This window comes from Mus caroli, unplaced genomic scaffold (genome assembly GCF_978045245.1).
Source record: "Mus caroli unplaced genomic scaffold, Mus_caroli_1 scaffold_13, whole genome shotgun sequence".
Classification (NCBI taxonomy): Eukaryota; Metazoa; Chordata; class Mammalia; order Rodentia; family Muridae; genus Mus; species Mus caroli.
In genome coordinates, this window is record NW_028227268.1 from 87064895 (window position 1) to 87081251 (window position 16357).

A 16357-nucleotide genomic window follows, 5' to 3' on the forward strand; every position below is an offset into this window, starting at 1 on the left:
AAAAGTTTGGTCCTTGGAAAACATTCTGTTACATAGGTTTGGAAATATCCAAATTGTCCCCAGCTTATTTTCCAATAAGACCTTGAAAAGCTATTGGCTGAGCTGGGATGAGAGGAGTTTACATTTCCAATGCAATTCTCTGCTTAGGAGAGTGACGATGCAGGTCAAATAGCAAAGAGAGCATTTTCTGCTGCAGTGCAACAATCAACACAACGTTTGGGCGTATTAATAATTTCGCTCCTAAACTTCTCAACAGGGAGCTCATGGGTCTTAATAGTATTGTCAGGATCCTTAGGGCAATTGAAAAGCCCAAAATCATTACTTTCTACTGATAGACTTTTCTTTCCCAGAGGAGCCCCAAATACCTAGGGTAATGTAGATTTATGGAAATGCTCACATAGACTCTGCTCGGATGGAACTACAGCAATGAAATAGCATCTTTAGAAAGGTTCTTCTCAAGTATGTCTACTGTTTTTCTCTCTCTCCGTGCATGTGTCAAACTCAGTAACCCCTAGTGCTGACTTTATTTTAAGGAATGCTTTTTCATGAATTGGACCAAGTAAAGACTGAGTGCAGGGTGTAATAAAATGATTGGGCACCTGTGACAGAAGTCTAGGTGAGAACTTGACCTATATTGGCAGGTTGACCCCAGCACTATAAGTATTGCCTATTAAATGTGTAACACATGATAGCTGTTGACTAGGCACCCACGTCGATTTTCTCCTTCCCCTGTCTTCCACAAACCCCTGCCTGTACCCTGCTGGCTTTGGGCTAGGCAGCAATGGTCCTCTCCTCTCAGCATGCCCATGCCCATCCACTCCAACAAATCACAGGCTTCTTAAACCCTCTGCATCCAGCCGACTCTCCAGTGGCCTGTACCTGACAGTTTCCATCTGGAGACTATCAACAGCATCAGGGGCCCTGCCACAAAGCATCACAGGGAACCTGCTTTGGAGAGGGGTGTTTTTATCTCTTAAGGGAAAGGTACTGTGTGGCTGTAAAAGTTGAACCCATCTGAGATCTAACTTTGATGGGCTCCAACGGGGCTCTGCCACAAACAGACATCAGACATCATGGTCTATAAACCAGAGGGAATCTTCATTGTCATGAACGGCCTGGTAAGAGCAAATTCATAGAGACAAAAAGTGATTCGAATTTGCCAGAGATTCCCCGAGGGGGGAAAAGGAAGGGAGAAAAGAAGGGGGGGGAGATAAAAGGGATCGTTAAGGGGTGTGGTGTTCTGAAATTAGATTAGACACTGGAGTCCTTGCACATCTCAGTAAATGTAATGGAGAAGCACAGACATCTCAAAGAGGTCAGCTTTGTTATAACTCATTTAGGATATTTGGGAGCAAAGAGGTGGCCAGGAAGAACAAGGAACAGACACCCCAAAACAAGGCCAGACGGGTTCAAGGTCACCTTCTCCTCTATCCTACTCCCTCTCAGTTATAGGACGGCCCTGGTGAGAGCTATGAGGAAATTTAAAGCAAAGCTTGCCACTGAGTCCATGCGCCAGTGGTGAATAGCAGAGATCACTGGTCCTTCTCCAATGATGCCCCTCACATAGACCTCCCTAGGGACTCAGCTGTCCACTCCGCACTTCATCCAGCACTAGTTTTATCAGACACCCTGTCCTCCTGCTGGGCATGTGAAACGGAAGAGACAGACACATTTCCCTGGAGTAGTTCATTGTGTGGTGCAGGACACGGGAGAGACTCGAGAGATTATAAAGCCATGCTCTAGGGTGTCTTAATGAAGACGTTTTCAATATGTAAAGCCACCCTCCCTGAAGTGGCACAGATATGCCATAGTTCATAACACATTGCAAGGGGGGAGACATGTCATGCCATTGGAATCAACCTGTCCCTCAGTTGCCTCACCCTTAAAACTCAAGAAGAATGAAGACCAAAGTGTGGACACTGTGCACCTTCTTAGAATTGGGAACAAAACACCCAGGGAAGGAGTTACAGAGACAAAGTTCGTAGCTGTGATGAAAGGATGGACCATTTAGAGACTGCCGTATCCAGGGATCCATCCCATAATCAGCTTCTAAACGCTGACACCATTGCATACACTAGCAAGATTTTGCTGAAAGGACCCAAATATAGCTGTCTCTTGTGAGACGATGCCGGGGCCTAGCAAACACAGGAGTGGATGTTCACAGTCAGCTATTGGATGTATCACAGGGCTCCCAATGGAGAAGCTAGAGAAAGTACCCAAGGAGCTAAAGGGATCTGCAACCCTATTGTTGGAACAACATGATGTACTAACCAGAACCCCGGAGCTCTTGTCTCTAGCTGCATATGTATCGAAAGATGGCCTAGTCGGCCATCAATGGAAAGAGAGGCCCATTGGACTTGCAAACTTTATATGCCCCAATATAGGGGAATGCCAGGGCCAAAAGAATGGGAATGGGTGGGTAGGGAAGTGGGGGGCGCTATGGGGGACTTTTGGGATAGCATTGGAAATGTAATTGAGGAAAATATGTAATAAAAATCAAAAAAAAATTTAGAAAAGTAGAAAAAATAAATAAATAAATAAATAAAACAGAGGATAGTGCCCACTTGCAGACAGTCGTGGTAACTGAAATGACCCATGCAAGAATCTGACATAACGGGAGCTTAGTGAACATGTGCACTCACTCCTCCTTAAGGATCAGGGTTAGCCTTCCAGCCAACCTTCCTCACTGGTGAGGAATGGGGGAGCTGCCGAAGCCTCTCTTTCTACACCTACAGATGATTGCGTCTCCTGACAGTAATTCCCATGCTTCTGCTCCATGATGTTGATCTGTTGACACAGAGAAGAAATGCACTTGCCATGGTTTTCCTTTGGCCTCCGAGGTCATATATTTTATGTCATCATTTCTTATGCATGAGCACAGCCCCTGCCTTCGCTGATCCTCTGCTCATGCGGACAGAGCCCTTCTTCCATCAAGGATACCACCCCATCGTATAGGACAGTGTGTCCCTCATTCTGAAAGGCGCTGACCAGAGATGGCGCTGAGAGGCTGAAAATGAAGTGAACCTCATCCTTTTCCCCCCACTTCTTTTCTCAGAAGAGCTGTGGCCCTAGCTTTCTGCTATAAAGTACTGCAGATGGTTTTATCAGCCCTGAAAAGCCAGGAGGACCACACACATGGGTCAGGAATAGAAAATACATGCCCATTCTTTGAGGGGGGGTGTAGATGCTCAGACAGGGGGAGGAGGGGGCAAGCTCAGTATCCAAACTACCCTATATTTAGAGACAAATCAGGAAATCTCTTGGCAAACACAGGAGGAGGCTGGATTTGGACAATCCCTCTATCCATCTGTCCCTAGGGTGTTGGCGGAGTACCACGGGTCAGAACAGGGCAGGACAAGCCATGACAGAGTTTGCCCTTGGTCCTGCCTCTGTAGACCTAATTGCTGCTCATCACTCAAACCAGGGATGCAGCCCAGAAGGGGAGGACTGGGAGGGCCTCTGAGAAGGCATAAAAGGACTGTGAGCTGCAGCTTGGTTGTTCTGGCCTATTTCTCCTGGCATAAGCAGCCGGCGGAGGCAGTGGAGAAGTTGGGGGAAGGCGGTTCTCTCCCATGTCTCACAGATTTAACTATGCTGAGTCAAGCTAGATCCCTTCTGTACTGCTCTGTGCACAGCATCAGGCAGGGCTGGGGTTGAGTCCCTTCCCTTGTGAATGTGCTCTGGCCTTACATTCCTCTGCACAAGCCTGGGAGAGGAAGAAAGCCTGGGATCAAATGCCATCCGTGACTCCTGCTAAGCTGTGTGACTATGGGTGCATTGCTTAACTGGTCTAAGCTTCCCTCACTGTATCCGTGTCATGAAGATGATGAGTTACATATCCTACAACGGTGAGCTGGAATACAGGGGGATCAGGATCGTGTATATTTCCCGTTTGGCTCAGTGCCAACACACAAGGGGGACTTAATTCATGGTAACACCAGCCAGTGTTACCATTTTGTGGTCAATGGCAATATTTGCACTGGATATGGAAACGAACTGTTGTGAGTCCCAAGTCAGAGACACATTCTTGGGACTGCCTCTATCAAAGCCAGGGGCCACACCACTGAGTGTCCTGATATCCAGGCTGCATTTCAAGTCAGTGTGGCCTGGGCTTAGTTGTTTTGCCTCTAGACATTCACTGGGTTCCTCCCTCTAAGATCTGCCAGCTCAAAGAGCCTGGCAATGAGGCCATGGTGTCCCAGGAGGTGCTCACCATATTCCCCAGGGACCCTGCATTACTGTGGTTCCTATCGCCATCATAGGTATCACTGACTACAGAATCTATCGTGCATAGTTATCATCATATATATGAGTAGCTTGCTAAATGGCAAGAATTTTACCAGGTTCCTTATTTTTATTATATATATGTATATATATATATATATATATATACATATATATAATAAAATATATATATATGTATATACAGTGAGAGAGAGAGAGAGAGAGAGAGAGAGAGAGAGAGTCAGTGGGACAACTTTTAGGAATTGATTCTCTACTTCACCATGTGGATCCTAGGGCTTGAGTTCAGGTCATCGTGGTTGCTGGCTGAACCATCTTACTAGCCCAAGATTCTTTATAATAGCATCTCATACAATTTCCTTAATGATCATGTAAGAGACGGAAGCTTACAATACCCATTCTACAGATAAAGATGCAGACTTGAAAATATAGCTTTTCGGTGGTTATGCATCTAGCACATGGTCAAAGCAGAGTCAAGGCCCATAGCCTGCTCAGTTGTCCTCCAAAACACTCCACTCTCCTTTCTTAGCCCTAACCATAGGCTGCTGTTCTTGGAGCTCCTCACCTCAGTTACCCTAGCTCCCATCCAGGGTCAAAATAAATGGTGTCCTGGAGCCAATCTGACTCCAAAATCTCTGCCAAGACCAATCCTACTTTTAGCATCTTTAAGTAGCTGTCAGGATTCAGCATGCTCCGAAGAGGTGGGTCTGTACAAGGCAGAGAGTTCGTGGTTAATTTATCATCTCAGGGTCTGTGGCGGATGAAATACTTAAAGACCGGCTGTGGGCATGTCAGCACCAGAATGAGAGATTTATAAGCAGTTCAGCAAGCCCCTACTTTTATTTTTTTCTCACATGCACTTTATCATTCTTTTTAATCACCAAGAAAAATTGGTACCTACTATAAAGTAAGACAAGGCTGTCTTCATTGGTCCCTGCCCTCCCACACCTCCATACCCTCTCGCCGTGTAAGAACAGGCCCAGCCTGAAGGCCTCCCTCAACTGTTTATATAAGCAAAGCACAGTAACAACAGCCAATCATTAACCATCTATTCCCTTAGTTTAGCTAGCCTTAAAAAAAAAAAAAGTTTCCTTTTTGTTATCTGAAGTGTGGGTTGCTGCTTGCCTCCACACGTGTTTGGGCAACTTTGCCAAAGTCAGCAGATGAGGGAACAGATGTGCCAAGACTTCAGTCGGTAAATGTATCCTGGAACTGATATCAGGACTCAGAGCAGGGCTGACTTCTCTTTCTTAAGTCAACCCCTAAGCGCTTAGGATAAAGTGCACGGCTGGTATCCGTGTTAGAATCAACCAGTGACAAGTGTCCCATAAAAAATCTAAAGCACAGCCGCACAGTCTGTGCTGTCTGTCATGGGGTAGTCATAGCACGTAGCCACCTTCCAATGTTTGTACATATAGGAAGCACCCTTCCTGAGATCTGCTTAGCTTTTCTAGGCCACTCAACTTCTTTAGTTCTTGATAAAGACCCAATACAACTGTTCCTTTTTTTCCCCACAGTGAAAGAACCTAAAAATGTCATTCAGAACCTAAAAATGACTTCTGGTTCTCATCATTAATGATGATGGCCATGATCTGCCTGTTTTTGAGACAGGGACTTGCTGTGCAGCCTAGGCTAGACCATGCAGGGTTTCAGCTTAAGCTTATCTATCGTGTAACTAGTCAGCACAAGTTTTCAGTAAGGGCATACTCAGTAGCCTGCTACTCTATAAGCACTTACCTGATGCAGTTAACTGTATTTAAATTGCATTATTGTGTAATCTTGCATTCATGTCCTAGGAGAGACATCAATAATATGTGCATCAAGCTAACCCAATAAATGTCTGTAACTTGGACATCATGGTTCTTCCATGAGGCTGGCTTCCTCATTTCCATTTCGACACGGAGTGGTGCTACACATCAGTTTAGGAAAGGGCTTCTCATGTACTTGAATATCTTAGAAAACAGTCTTGGAAAGCAGTTAGGCGTGTTGACAGCCATTGTTTGAAACTTACCAAATGGAAAACCTTTCCAGGCAGCAGATCCCAGAATGTCTGGGCTGAAAGCTGGTGAATGCAGAAGGTGACTTGGGGGCCGATCATCACTTACCATATTAGAAGAGCATTTGCCACAATCCCCAGGTGCCTGGGTCAAACAGAGTCATCAAAACAGCAGAATGGGGATTCAGAAACACAATGGCTGTCAAAGCAAAGGTCGTTGCTGCATTTAGGTGATAACTAGTGTTGGTGGCATGCTAGAGAAACAGCTGAGAGCACTTCTAACCTACTCTTGGGAGAAGAAACACAGTTGCTTTATTTCAGAAATCTAGAACATCACATGGAGTGACTGAGTTTTCATAATGTTCACATTGAAGTGACCTGAGATCACTGATCAGCAGAGCCGAAGTTTGGGCTACTCTAAATCAATGATTCTCAGTCTTCCTACGGCTGCGACCCTTTAACACACGTCCACATGTTGTGCTGACCCCCAACCATAAAATTATTTTTGTTGCTACCTCCTAATTGTAATTTGCTACATTATGAATTGTAATATAAATATCTAATATGAAACCCCCAAAGGGGTCACAACCCACAGGGAGAGAATCGAAACTCTAAATGCTAAATTGGAGCTACATTTGTCTTCCCGTCACCTTTCACCCTCAAAAGAACCCCAGTGTTCTCTGCACAGGAGTGCACGTATGTTCATGCATGCTCAATATCTTCATCCTTTCTCCCAAGTATATGACCTGGTGGGTCATCACTGCTTTGGTACATGAGTAAAAGTGAGAATAAATAAGATAGTGTGTTCAGAGTTCTGCAACTAGAAAGCAACAGGCACTCACAATAATTATACAATAATTCTTTAGATTTCCCTCCCCCAACTTCCAACTAATCCCTTCTTCACTCCATACTCTGCTCTGTGTAGTAGTATTTTTTCTATCTTGGACACCTGGCTGAGAATATGGCCACCAGGTAGATGAATGGATACATGAGCAACTGCAGTCGGTATTGTGGAAGTGAGAGCTGGTAACAAGAACTTTCTCTTTAGTGATGTGCCAGGTAGCTTTTGTGTTCAGAGTTTTCAGTCACCTATTTGAAATGAAATAGCACATTTCTTCATAGGAGGGTAGAACAAATGAAGAACTGAGTGTTCTTTCAGCTTCCCCTACTCTAATTTCTCTGCATTGTTTTTTTTTCCAGAAAGTTCTAAGCCTTCCTTTTAGGTGAACTGGAAAGAGGCCTTTGACCTCTCTTTCAATTAGTGTGGATGCTCACTCTCCAGTGTATGTGGAACATACCACACAGCGGCCTAACTCATTCTTCCCTTGACCCAGGCATCACCTTTGGAGACCACACACACACACACACACACACACACACACACACACACACACCACAGGAATTCCACCCACTCCTCACACAGATGGACAATGAGTGAAGACCACACAGCTGGGTTGAACAGACAGGGAGTTTGGGAACTCATTCAGGAATTACACTTCTCATTTGGCTCTTTGTTCTTGCAGAAAGTGTGTGGTCCTGAGTGCGGGGTGGGGATGGGAGCTGGGGGCAGAGGAAGATAGAAAGTTGGGGTTAGGAGCAGGGAGTGTGGATCCCCCCCCCCCCCCCCGGCACAGTGATTCACCTCATCCTCCCCAGGCAAGCCTCTTCATTGCCTAACTAACAGGGAATAATGACACCACCTGGATGAGAGCTGAGGGGAGGGGAAGGCATTAACCCTGTGTGAGGGGCTTGGAGAGAGCCTCTGAGAGATCATTATTACATCACTTTGCCCCTTACCCACCTCTCCCCGCTAATAGGAGACAGACAAATGCTAAATAACTATGTAATCATACATTTCTAGTCAGGCAACAATGCCAGCATATGTAATAGCCCGAGACAGCTATGAAACTCCACCGAAGATGTATTTAAAGTGTCACTGCTGCCTAATGTAAAACATGAATTACAGGTTCATTTGGAGGACACGATTTAAAATCTATACAACCGTACTGTGGCATTTCCCAATGGGTTTTAGCTTTAGTTGTCTTTTCTCTGAACATTTAAAAAAAAATCCCCAAGTAATTTCAACCTGTTCAAGGAACAGGTTTTCTCTATTCTTTACTTTCGCTTCTGTTTTCATTGGTAGAGATGGCTCCAAACCTACTATCTTTTATGACATGTTGTCTTTCCCTCGGAATGCTTCTCCCGGCTTCACGGGAACCCCAGAATGTAGATTACACCTTTTGGAGATGTAGCCTGGCCACATAAGGAGACAAGTAGTTGAAATCTGTGTCAAATTGCTTGTTTAAATGACTTGAGCCAGCTTCTTAAAGCCAGGACGGCAGGGGCTGGGGATTTTCAAAGTTGGCATGGGCCAAAATGACAAGGCTCAGCAGTCACCTGGTGAGCTGCCAACACTGACTGGAGGCCTCAGAAAAAAAAATAGACTTTCTCAAAGGACACAAATTAAAAGTCATGTTTCAGTATCCATTAAAGGGAAATTATAGGCTTGCATCGAGTAGGAACTGCTTTTGCTTTCCTTATGTTTAAAACACTGCATTGTGCAGATGGTTTGCTAGGCAAACCTTGGGCAGAGCCATCCTGAGTGGGCATATTTACACAAGGGCCTTTCCAGAGGTGCAGATCTCATGGGAGCATTTCCCTTGCAAAGATAGAGGATTGCAGTATTTGTAAGATAGGTTGAGATTTTGAGCCAGAACTGTGATTTTCGAAACATCTCCTGTGGCCTTCTGCAGACTGTTCTCAAGACTCATCTCTTAGTAGAGAGCAGCTATGAACCTATTATTCAGAGGGGGCTGGCTGACTCTCTCATTTTTTTAAAAGGTCTATACAAGTATATGTATGTTTTTAATGCCTATTTATTTACTTATTTATTTAACCTATCTGTTTTGAATTGTCAACTTCTTAAAAACCCAGGAAACTTTCTCCAAAAGTGCAGAGCCTGGTGTTTCCTATCATTGCCTTTAGCCCTTTAGGCACACACTGACCTGGATCCTCTGAAGAGCACTTCATACCCACTCCAGTTCAATCCTGGCCACAGCCAGAATGCCTTATTTCCTACCGAGTCATTACCATGATTTAAATGAAAGACCTCTATCTCTGTGTGTGTGTATGAGTGTATGTTATGTGTGTGAGTATGTAAGGGTATGTATGTGTGTAATGTGTGTATGTGTGTGTGTGTGTGTGTGTGTCCTATGCCTCAGGTATCAGATCTCACCATCTATCTCCTTTGAGACAGCATCTTTGGATGTCTTCCACTATGTGTGCTAGGCTAGTTGCCCCAAGAGTTTCTGAGGATTCTCTTTTCATGGCCTCCCATATCACCAAAGAAGGGCTATGATTGGAGCATTATTGTGTCTGACATACATACCTTCTGGGGATCTGAATCTAGATTCTTATGCTTACACAGCAAATACTTTACCCATTGAGCTGTCTCCCTGGCCCAACAACTATTTTTGATTGACATACAATAATAGCACAAATGTATGGGATACAGTGTGATACTTCAATACCCTGTGTGATGATCAAACCCAGGTTGTTAGCATTCCTGCCACCTGAAACAGCAGGTGAAACACCTGAATGTTTTCTCTGTGACAAAACATTCAAGAGACTAGTCTTCAATGGAGAATATGCTTTACTCTTGACTATAATTATTCAACTGTGCAGCAGAACCCCAGAACTTGGCCTTCCCATGTCTGTGTCCACTGGTCAAATTCTCATGTCTCCCACCAGCATAGCCTCTGGTAACTCTTATTGTATCTTCCACTTCTGCAAGAATATCTGGGTTGTTTGTTGCTTGCTTGCTTTAGGGGACCTGGGCCTTTAAGTTTTACCAGGAAACAGAATAAAAACTTGTCACAGCAGAGTCAGCCTTGAGTGTATTATCTCTTCCACTGCAATATCAGATAATTCCAGGGATAATTCTATTCCTTGTCTACTTGGCTTTTCTAACCTCAATCCTCTTTGCTCTCTAATTGATGCATATTGATAAGTAGAAACTAAAGCACAGCATTTGTTTGTGACTAATAACACCGGGGCATTCTATGCAGTCCCAACTATTATCTCTGGTTTGTGGTTTTCAGTCACTGTAGATGTGGAGACTTTGGCTTCAAAGCCTACCTCATAGGTGCAGAGTTCCTGAGGCTAGAATGGACAGGTACTGATGGCTGTTTCTCCTTCCTCTCTTTCAGGCCCTCCGAACCACCACAGCCAGTCAACACTGAGGCCCCCTCTGCCGCCCCCTCATAACCACACCCTGTCCCACCACCATTCCTCGGCCAACTCCCTCAACAGGAACTCACTGACCAATCGGCGGAGTCAAATCCACGCCCCAGCTCCTGCGCCCAACGACCTGGCCACCACCCCAGAGTCTGTTCAGCTCCAGGATAGCTGGGTGCTGAACAGTAACGTCCCACTGGAGACTCGGTAAGTCCTTGTTCCCCACGCTAAGTCACCGGAGTCACGTGGCTCAGGGTGGCTCTGAGTTCTGGTTGGAGAGACATTGCCCGCATAAGGAGACAAGCTTAACACCTCCTTATCCCTTGGTAATTTGACCCTGGACAATAGGTTGATCAGTATTTCTTTGTTCACATGTGTCTCCTTTTAATGCTTGTTGACTCTCTTAGACAGCTCTTGTGTACCCAACTAATAGAATTAGCATAACATATTTTTACTCAAAGGCTCATGGGAAATGTGCTTATAAGGGTATATTGACTGAATGCTGCTGATAAATTATGCATTTGGCCTTTCTTGAAGTAATAAATGAAGACTCATTTGAAATTAAGTGTTTGGGGAGACCTTGAAAACAATCCCCGATTCCAGACTGACAGAAGTCTAATTTTAATTTATATTTCATCCAACCTGCTGGCCCACTTTACTCCCTCCTGTACACACTAACAGCTTGATGGCTCTGGGGCAAACAGAGATGTGGAAAAAAACAAGCAGTGGAACAGGAAGGGACTTGGAAATTATCATCCCTGGGTCTGGCTTGGTTTTTGTTTTTCTGTGTTCTTTCCTTCACCCACTTTCATTTCTGGCCTTCTAAAAACCACACATTCCTCCTTCAGGAGGCTTAAAGAGGACCCTGGGGACACAGTGTGGTAGACAAACCTGCAAAGGACAGAGAAGGCCAGGAGTAGATTTGTCTGATACTGCAGAGCCTTGTGATTCCATCCCCAGACACCTTCTTGGTCTGTGTGGCCCAATTGTCTGCTTATCTGAAAAAGCCACAGAGGCATCCATTTGTATGGATGCTTCAAAAAATGCTTAAGTCAATTTTAAAGCTTTAATCATTTGGGTTTGAAGAAGAGAAATAATCCGCAGTGTTTCTGGAAATGGCTGGTGAATTTTCTGCCCACAGCTGGAAGCAATCTAGAAAGCCATAACATTTGGAGTAGTTGCGTATCTGTGACTTCTTTAAAGTTGAAAACAGTAAGATCCTGCGCATCGGTGTACGGTACATGCTCGTCAGTGCACTCACACTCACCTCTAATTTCATTTTATGACATGGTTTTCATCTATGCCTACAACCCTAATTGCAAAGCTTGAAAGATGTCAAGGCAGTAAAATCATACCAATGGATTATACAAAACAGATAATTACTAACATCTGCCCTAATGCAGCAATCTCCCAATGGCCGTGCCAGAAGCTGCTGGTCAAACAAACTAGAAGAGATTTTCTGTTCTGCCTCCTTGTGTTTAGGAAGCACTTGGGAGTTTGTTATCACCCTCGTTTTATGTTAGTAGGTGATTATTTATGAAAAGGGGTTTCTGGGTAGAAAGAAAGAGGAGGGGGACGAGGCTGTATGACTACCTTGTTGCCATTGGAATGAAACCTTTATTCTGCATTTCATGTGTATGCTAATATGTAGTTTCTATGTACATTGATACATTCAAACATTATCTCAGTGGGACCAGGAAGTTATGAAATGAGGTCTAAACAGATGGTTATTATTTCTTCTTCAAAGATACAGTCGAGATTAAAGTCCTGCCGTAGGTCTCTGACGTCACAGAGACACTAAGTTACGAGGGAATCTCATGGACCCAGAGAGATCCCCACACAGTAAGGGAGGTAGATACCTGCTCAGGTGAACAGTCTGTATCTTTTGCATTAAATCGTCCAATTTACGGGGCTAGATCCATCAGTCTGCTACTTGAAAGTAGTCTCCCCTTGGTCATAAGAACATATATAAAGGCATGTATTGATGATACACAGATGTATATGCACGTAAAACATTCAGACACATAAAATAATAAGATATGAATATTTTAAAAGGATATATATATATAAATATATCTCCCAGCTTCCGATAAAATCAGTTGGTTTCCCAGGAGGCTTGTTTTGAAGAATCACTTCTAAGAAAATGCCCCCCTGCTGCGCACGCAGTTGAAAGGACCCACAAAAGCAGTGGGTCACTTTGCCACTGTCTGGAGATAATCTCTCTCAGCACCTGCTCTCTGCTCTCTAGAGTGCTTCTGCTGAGCCCTTCTACAAGTAACATTTCTCCAAGGACTGGTCGTCTTCAGTGATGTGCTTGGGAAAGGAGAATCAAAGATGAACTCTGCACGTAGACAGCATCTCCAAACCCTTGAAGTCTATCTGAAAGAAAAGACAAGTGAGAGTGGCGCCTGCATGTTCTTTGATCAGTGTGTTCAAGATCCAAAAGATTAAGGAATGAGAGTATGTGGTCCAGGACTGGGGCAACTCCCAGAAATCAAGCCACATTTCAGCCTTCGCACATCAGAGCACAGAGAGCTTGAACAGACAGTGGAGTTGCACATGAAAACTTTAGCAATAGTCCACAGCACTTTTAGAATCTATTTTTCTTCTGGCACGGGGGTGTAGCTCAATGATGGAGGACTACCCTTTTATTTGTGAAGCTCAGAGTCCAATCCCTAGCCCTGACAGAAAGAACAGCCTGGGGAGATGGCTCGTTGGTACAGGACTTACTGCATAAACATGAGGGCCTGAGTTTGAATCCCCTACGCTCATGTAAAAGCCAGGCACAGTAGCACATATCTACAACCTCAGCACTGGGGGTGGGGTATGGGAGGAGGTGGGAGGACCCTTGAAACTCATTGACCAGGCAGCCTAGTTAACAGTGAACCCCAGGTGTCAAAAGCTGTGGTAAAGAGCAGTTAAGAAAAACACCCAACACCAACCTCTGGCTTCTACCCACAGTTATAGTATATATTCACACATGCGCGTGTCTGTGCATGTAAGTGCACACACACACACACACACACACACACACAGAGGAATACATACAATCATACATATATACATACATACATACATACATACATACATACATACATAGAAAATAAAATTAAATAACACGAATTTACATAACATATTATTTCAGCACAACTGTGGTTTCATTAGCTCGGCCTTTATAAAAAAAAAGGGAAAAGGAGGCTTTAAAACACAACACATCTATTTAAAACAATGTAAAATTTTCTCTCTTGTTATCAGTTAGGTATTGAATTCCTAAGAGTAATGTTAGAGATTGGGTAGGTCATGAATAAGATGTACATATGCCTCTCCAAGCTCACACACAACCCAAAGATGGGGAAAACACATAAGTGTATCTGCATATGCTGATAGATACCACACCTCTTTAATAATAAATTAGACTCCGTTCATCGCGAGATAGAGAAAGAGCCATTAAAGGCACAGTGTTCTGAAGGCTGAATCTGAAGCAGCCACAAACTGAGAACCCCAAGTGGAAATTCACTAACAGCTTCAAAACTTCCCCCTCATTCATTGCAACTTCTGGGAGTGACGGACGAGATCCTACTCTGGAGATAATGAACAGGCATCCTGCCATCCCCAGAGATATTCTGCCAAATCCCAGTGTTTTTATCCAGTGAGGATAGGTCCTTGCCTTTCAGCATTGTGTGTTGATGTCCCTACCAGACTTAAAGAGGTCTGCAAAGTGATCCTTAAACCACCTGACATTTCTTCAGTTTGTCTTACAATATAGAGAACTGGAAATACTGGTTACAGAGCCATAGACATATATGACATGAGAAAGGGAAGTAGGGCCAGGGAAATGGCTCAATCAGCAAAGGGTTTTCTATGCAAACACAAAGACCTAAGTTCATGGAAAAGTCAAGCACAGCAGCAAGGGCTTTTAATTCTGGCACTGGAGAATGAGAGACAGACAGATCCCTGGAGCTCACTCACTGTCCAACTGATCTAGCCATCTTCATGAATTCCAGGTTCAATGAGAGTCTCAAAACATAAGGTAAAGAATGTGACTTCTGGCTTACACACACACACACACACACACACACACACATACACCAATAAGGAAAGCTGTTCAAATATAGAGCTGAACACATGGAAATCACATAAATTCCTATATGCTCTATATAAATGTTAATTCCTTTAGAGCACAATGCATGTAAATTTCCACAACTGAAGTCAGTTTACCTATATGCTTTAATAAGCAGACATTCTACCAACTGGGTCATACCCCCAATGCCATAAGTCATAGCATAGCCACAAAACTTAAGTATGTGATAGAGGACCACAGTGCAAGGCAGCCTGTACAATAAATCACCACCCTCCATCTTCCTCCTGTATAGAATCAAGTTCCGACATGCTTCTTGCCTGCCGTCTTCTATCACCTGTCTAGCCCTTCTCTACAGAGAGAGCCAAGGTCAGGAATCTTCCTACTCTGCAGTTTCTTGGGAAGTGTCAGAAGTCAGCTTCTCTTGTCTAAAACAGTAGCGATATCTTGGTGACAGAGTCCAACTTTCCCTCTGTGTTTTGCTGAGACGAACTCCTTCAAATCTGTCTGTGTAGCAGGTGACCGAGGAGAATCACTAAGCAGTGTAGAACTTCCCAGATTCTGCAACTCCAGAAACCCTGACTTTAATCATCCACATTGTGAAATTATAAGCAAGTCTTACAGGTTGCTTTACAAGATGGCCATCCATAATTCATTCTAGAACTACTTATGAGAAGGCCTACTATGTGCCAGACATTGAGAACTCACACCACACACACACACACACACACACACACACACACACACACACACACATCAAGCCTTGCCTGTGCAGAAATGCTAGACAGGATGAGGCAGAGCACCAACAAGTGAATAAGTAAATTATCTCTCCCGTAGTGAAAGTGGCCATGAGAGGAACAGAGAAGTCCCATGACAAATGGGCATCAGTAAGGCTTAAAGAGAGTTCTAGGACTAGGGAGATTGGCTTAGTGTGAAAAAGCATTAACTGTACAAGTCAGACAACCTGATCCCCAAAACCCACCAAGCCAAACATAGCCACAAGCACCTGTAATCCCAACATGCCTGTGGAAAATGGGAAGTGGGGGCAAGAAATCTACAGAAGCTGTTGGGCCAGCTAAACCATCTTACACAACAGTAAAGGGAACTGTGTCCCAAAACAAGGTAGAGAGAAGAATAAAGATGCTTGAAGGTTATCTTCCCCAGCCTATGCATACAACACACACACACACACACACAAAAGAGAAGGAGATGGGGAGGGGGAAAGGAAGGAGGGAGTGAGGGGGGAGGAAGAGAGGGGGAAGCACTAGTGTACCAGGGAAAGAAAGCAGGCTAGAAAAGAAGGCAAGGATATAATGAACAGGGCTTTGAACTATGATAAAGATTTACTCTACAGAGTCATAAATGTCTTGAATAACAACTTTCCCTTTTCAGAAATGTTTCCTTGCCATTTAGATTTATACATGTGCCACTCAATCCCTTAAGCCTTCATGTTCTTATTCCTATTTGAAATTCAGGGAACATTGGAGAGAGTGGGACAGGACAATCACAAGTCTGAGGCCATCCAGGTTACATAGAGATGCTGTTGGATTGAATGAATGGGTGGACAATTGCATTAATGAGATCCCAAACTCAGAATATTAAGTTACACATTACCCAACATCAAACGGCAAAGCTGGAATTTGAACTTGTGTCTACCTGACTCCAAATGGCGTGCCCCTAACCGCCATATTTGGAACTAGATAAGGTACTTACCATAATAGAAAACAGAAAATCAACTTATCTCATCCAAGGAGAAGGTGAAATCAATGCATTATGAATGACATAAGATAAAAAATGATCTATGG

The 16357-nt window shown here is 44.0% G+C and overlaps 1 protein-coding gene across 11 annotated transcripts in view; it reads left to right on the top strand.

Moving 5' to 3' along the window:
* The window catches only part of Tenm2 (teneurin transmembrane protein 2), a 1223220-nt gene that overhangs the window by 923370 nt on the left and 283493 nt on the right, over positions 1 to 16357 (top strand). For all 11 annotated transcript variants that reach the window (XM_085829022.1, XM_085829023.1, XM_021175392.3 and 8 more), the window contains one exon: positions 10447 to 10681. In XM_085829022.1, the coding sequence (XP_085685148.1) occupies positions 10447 to 10681 (235 nt within the window). The remainder of the gene's footprint in view (positions 1 to 10446; positions 10682 to 16357) is intronic.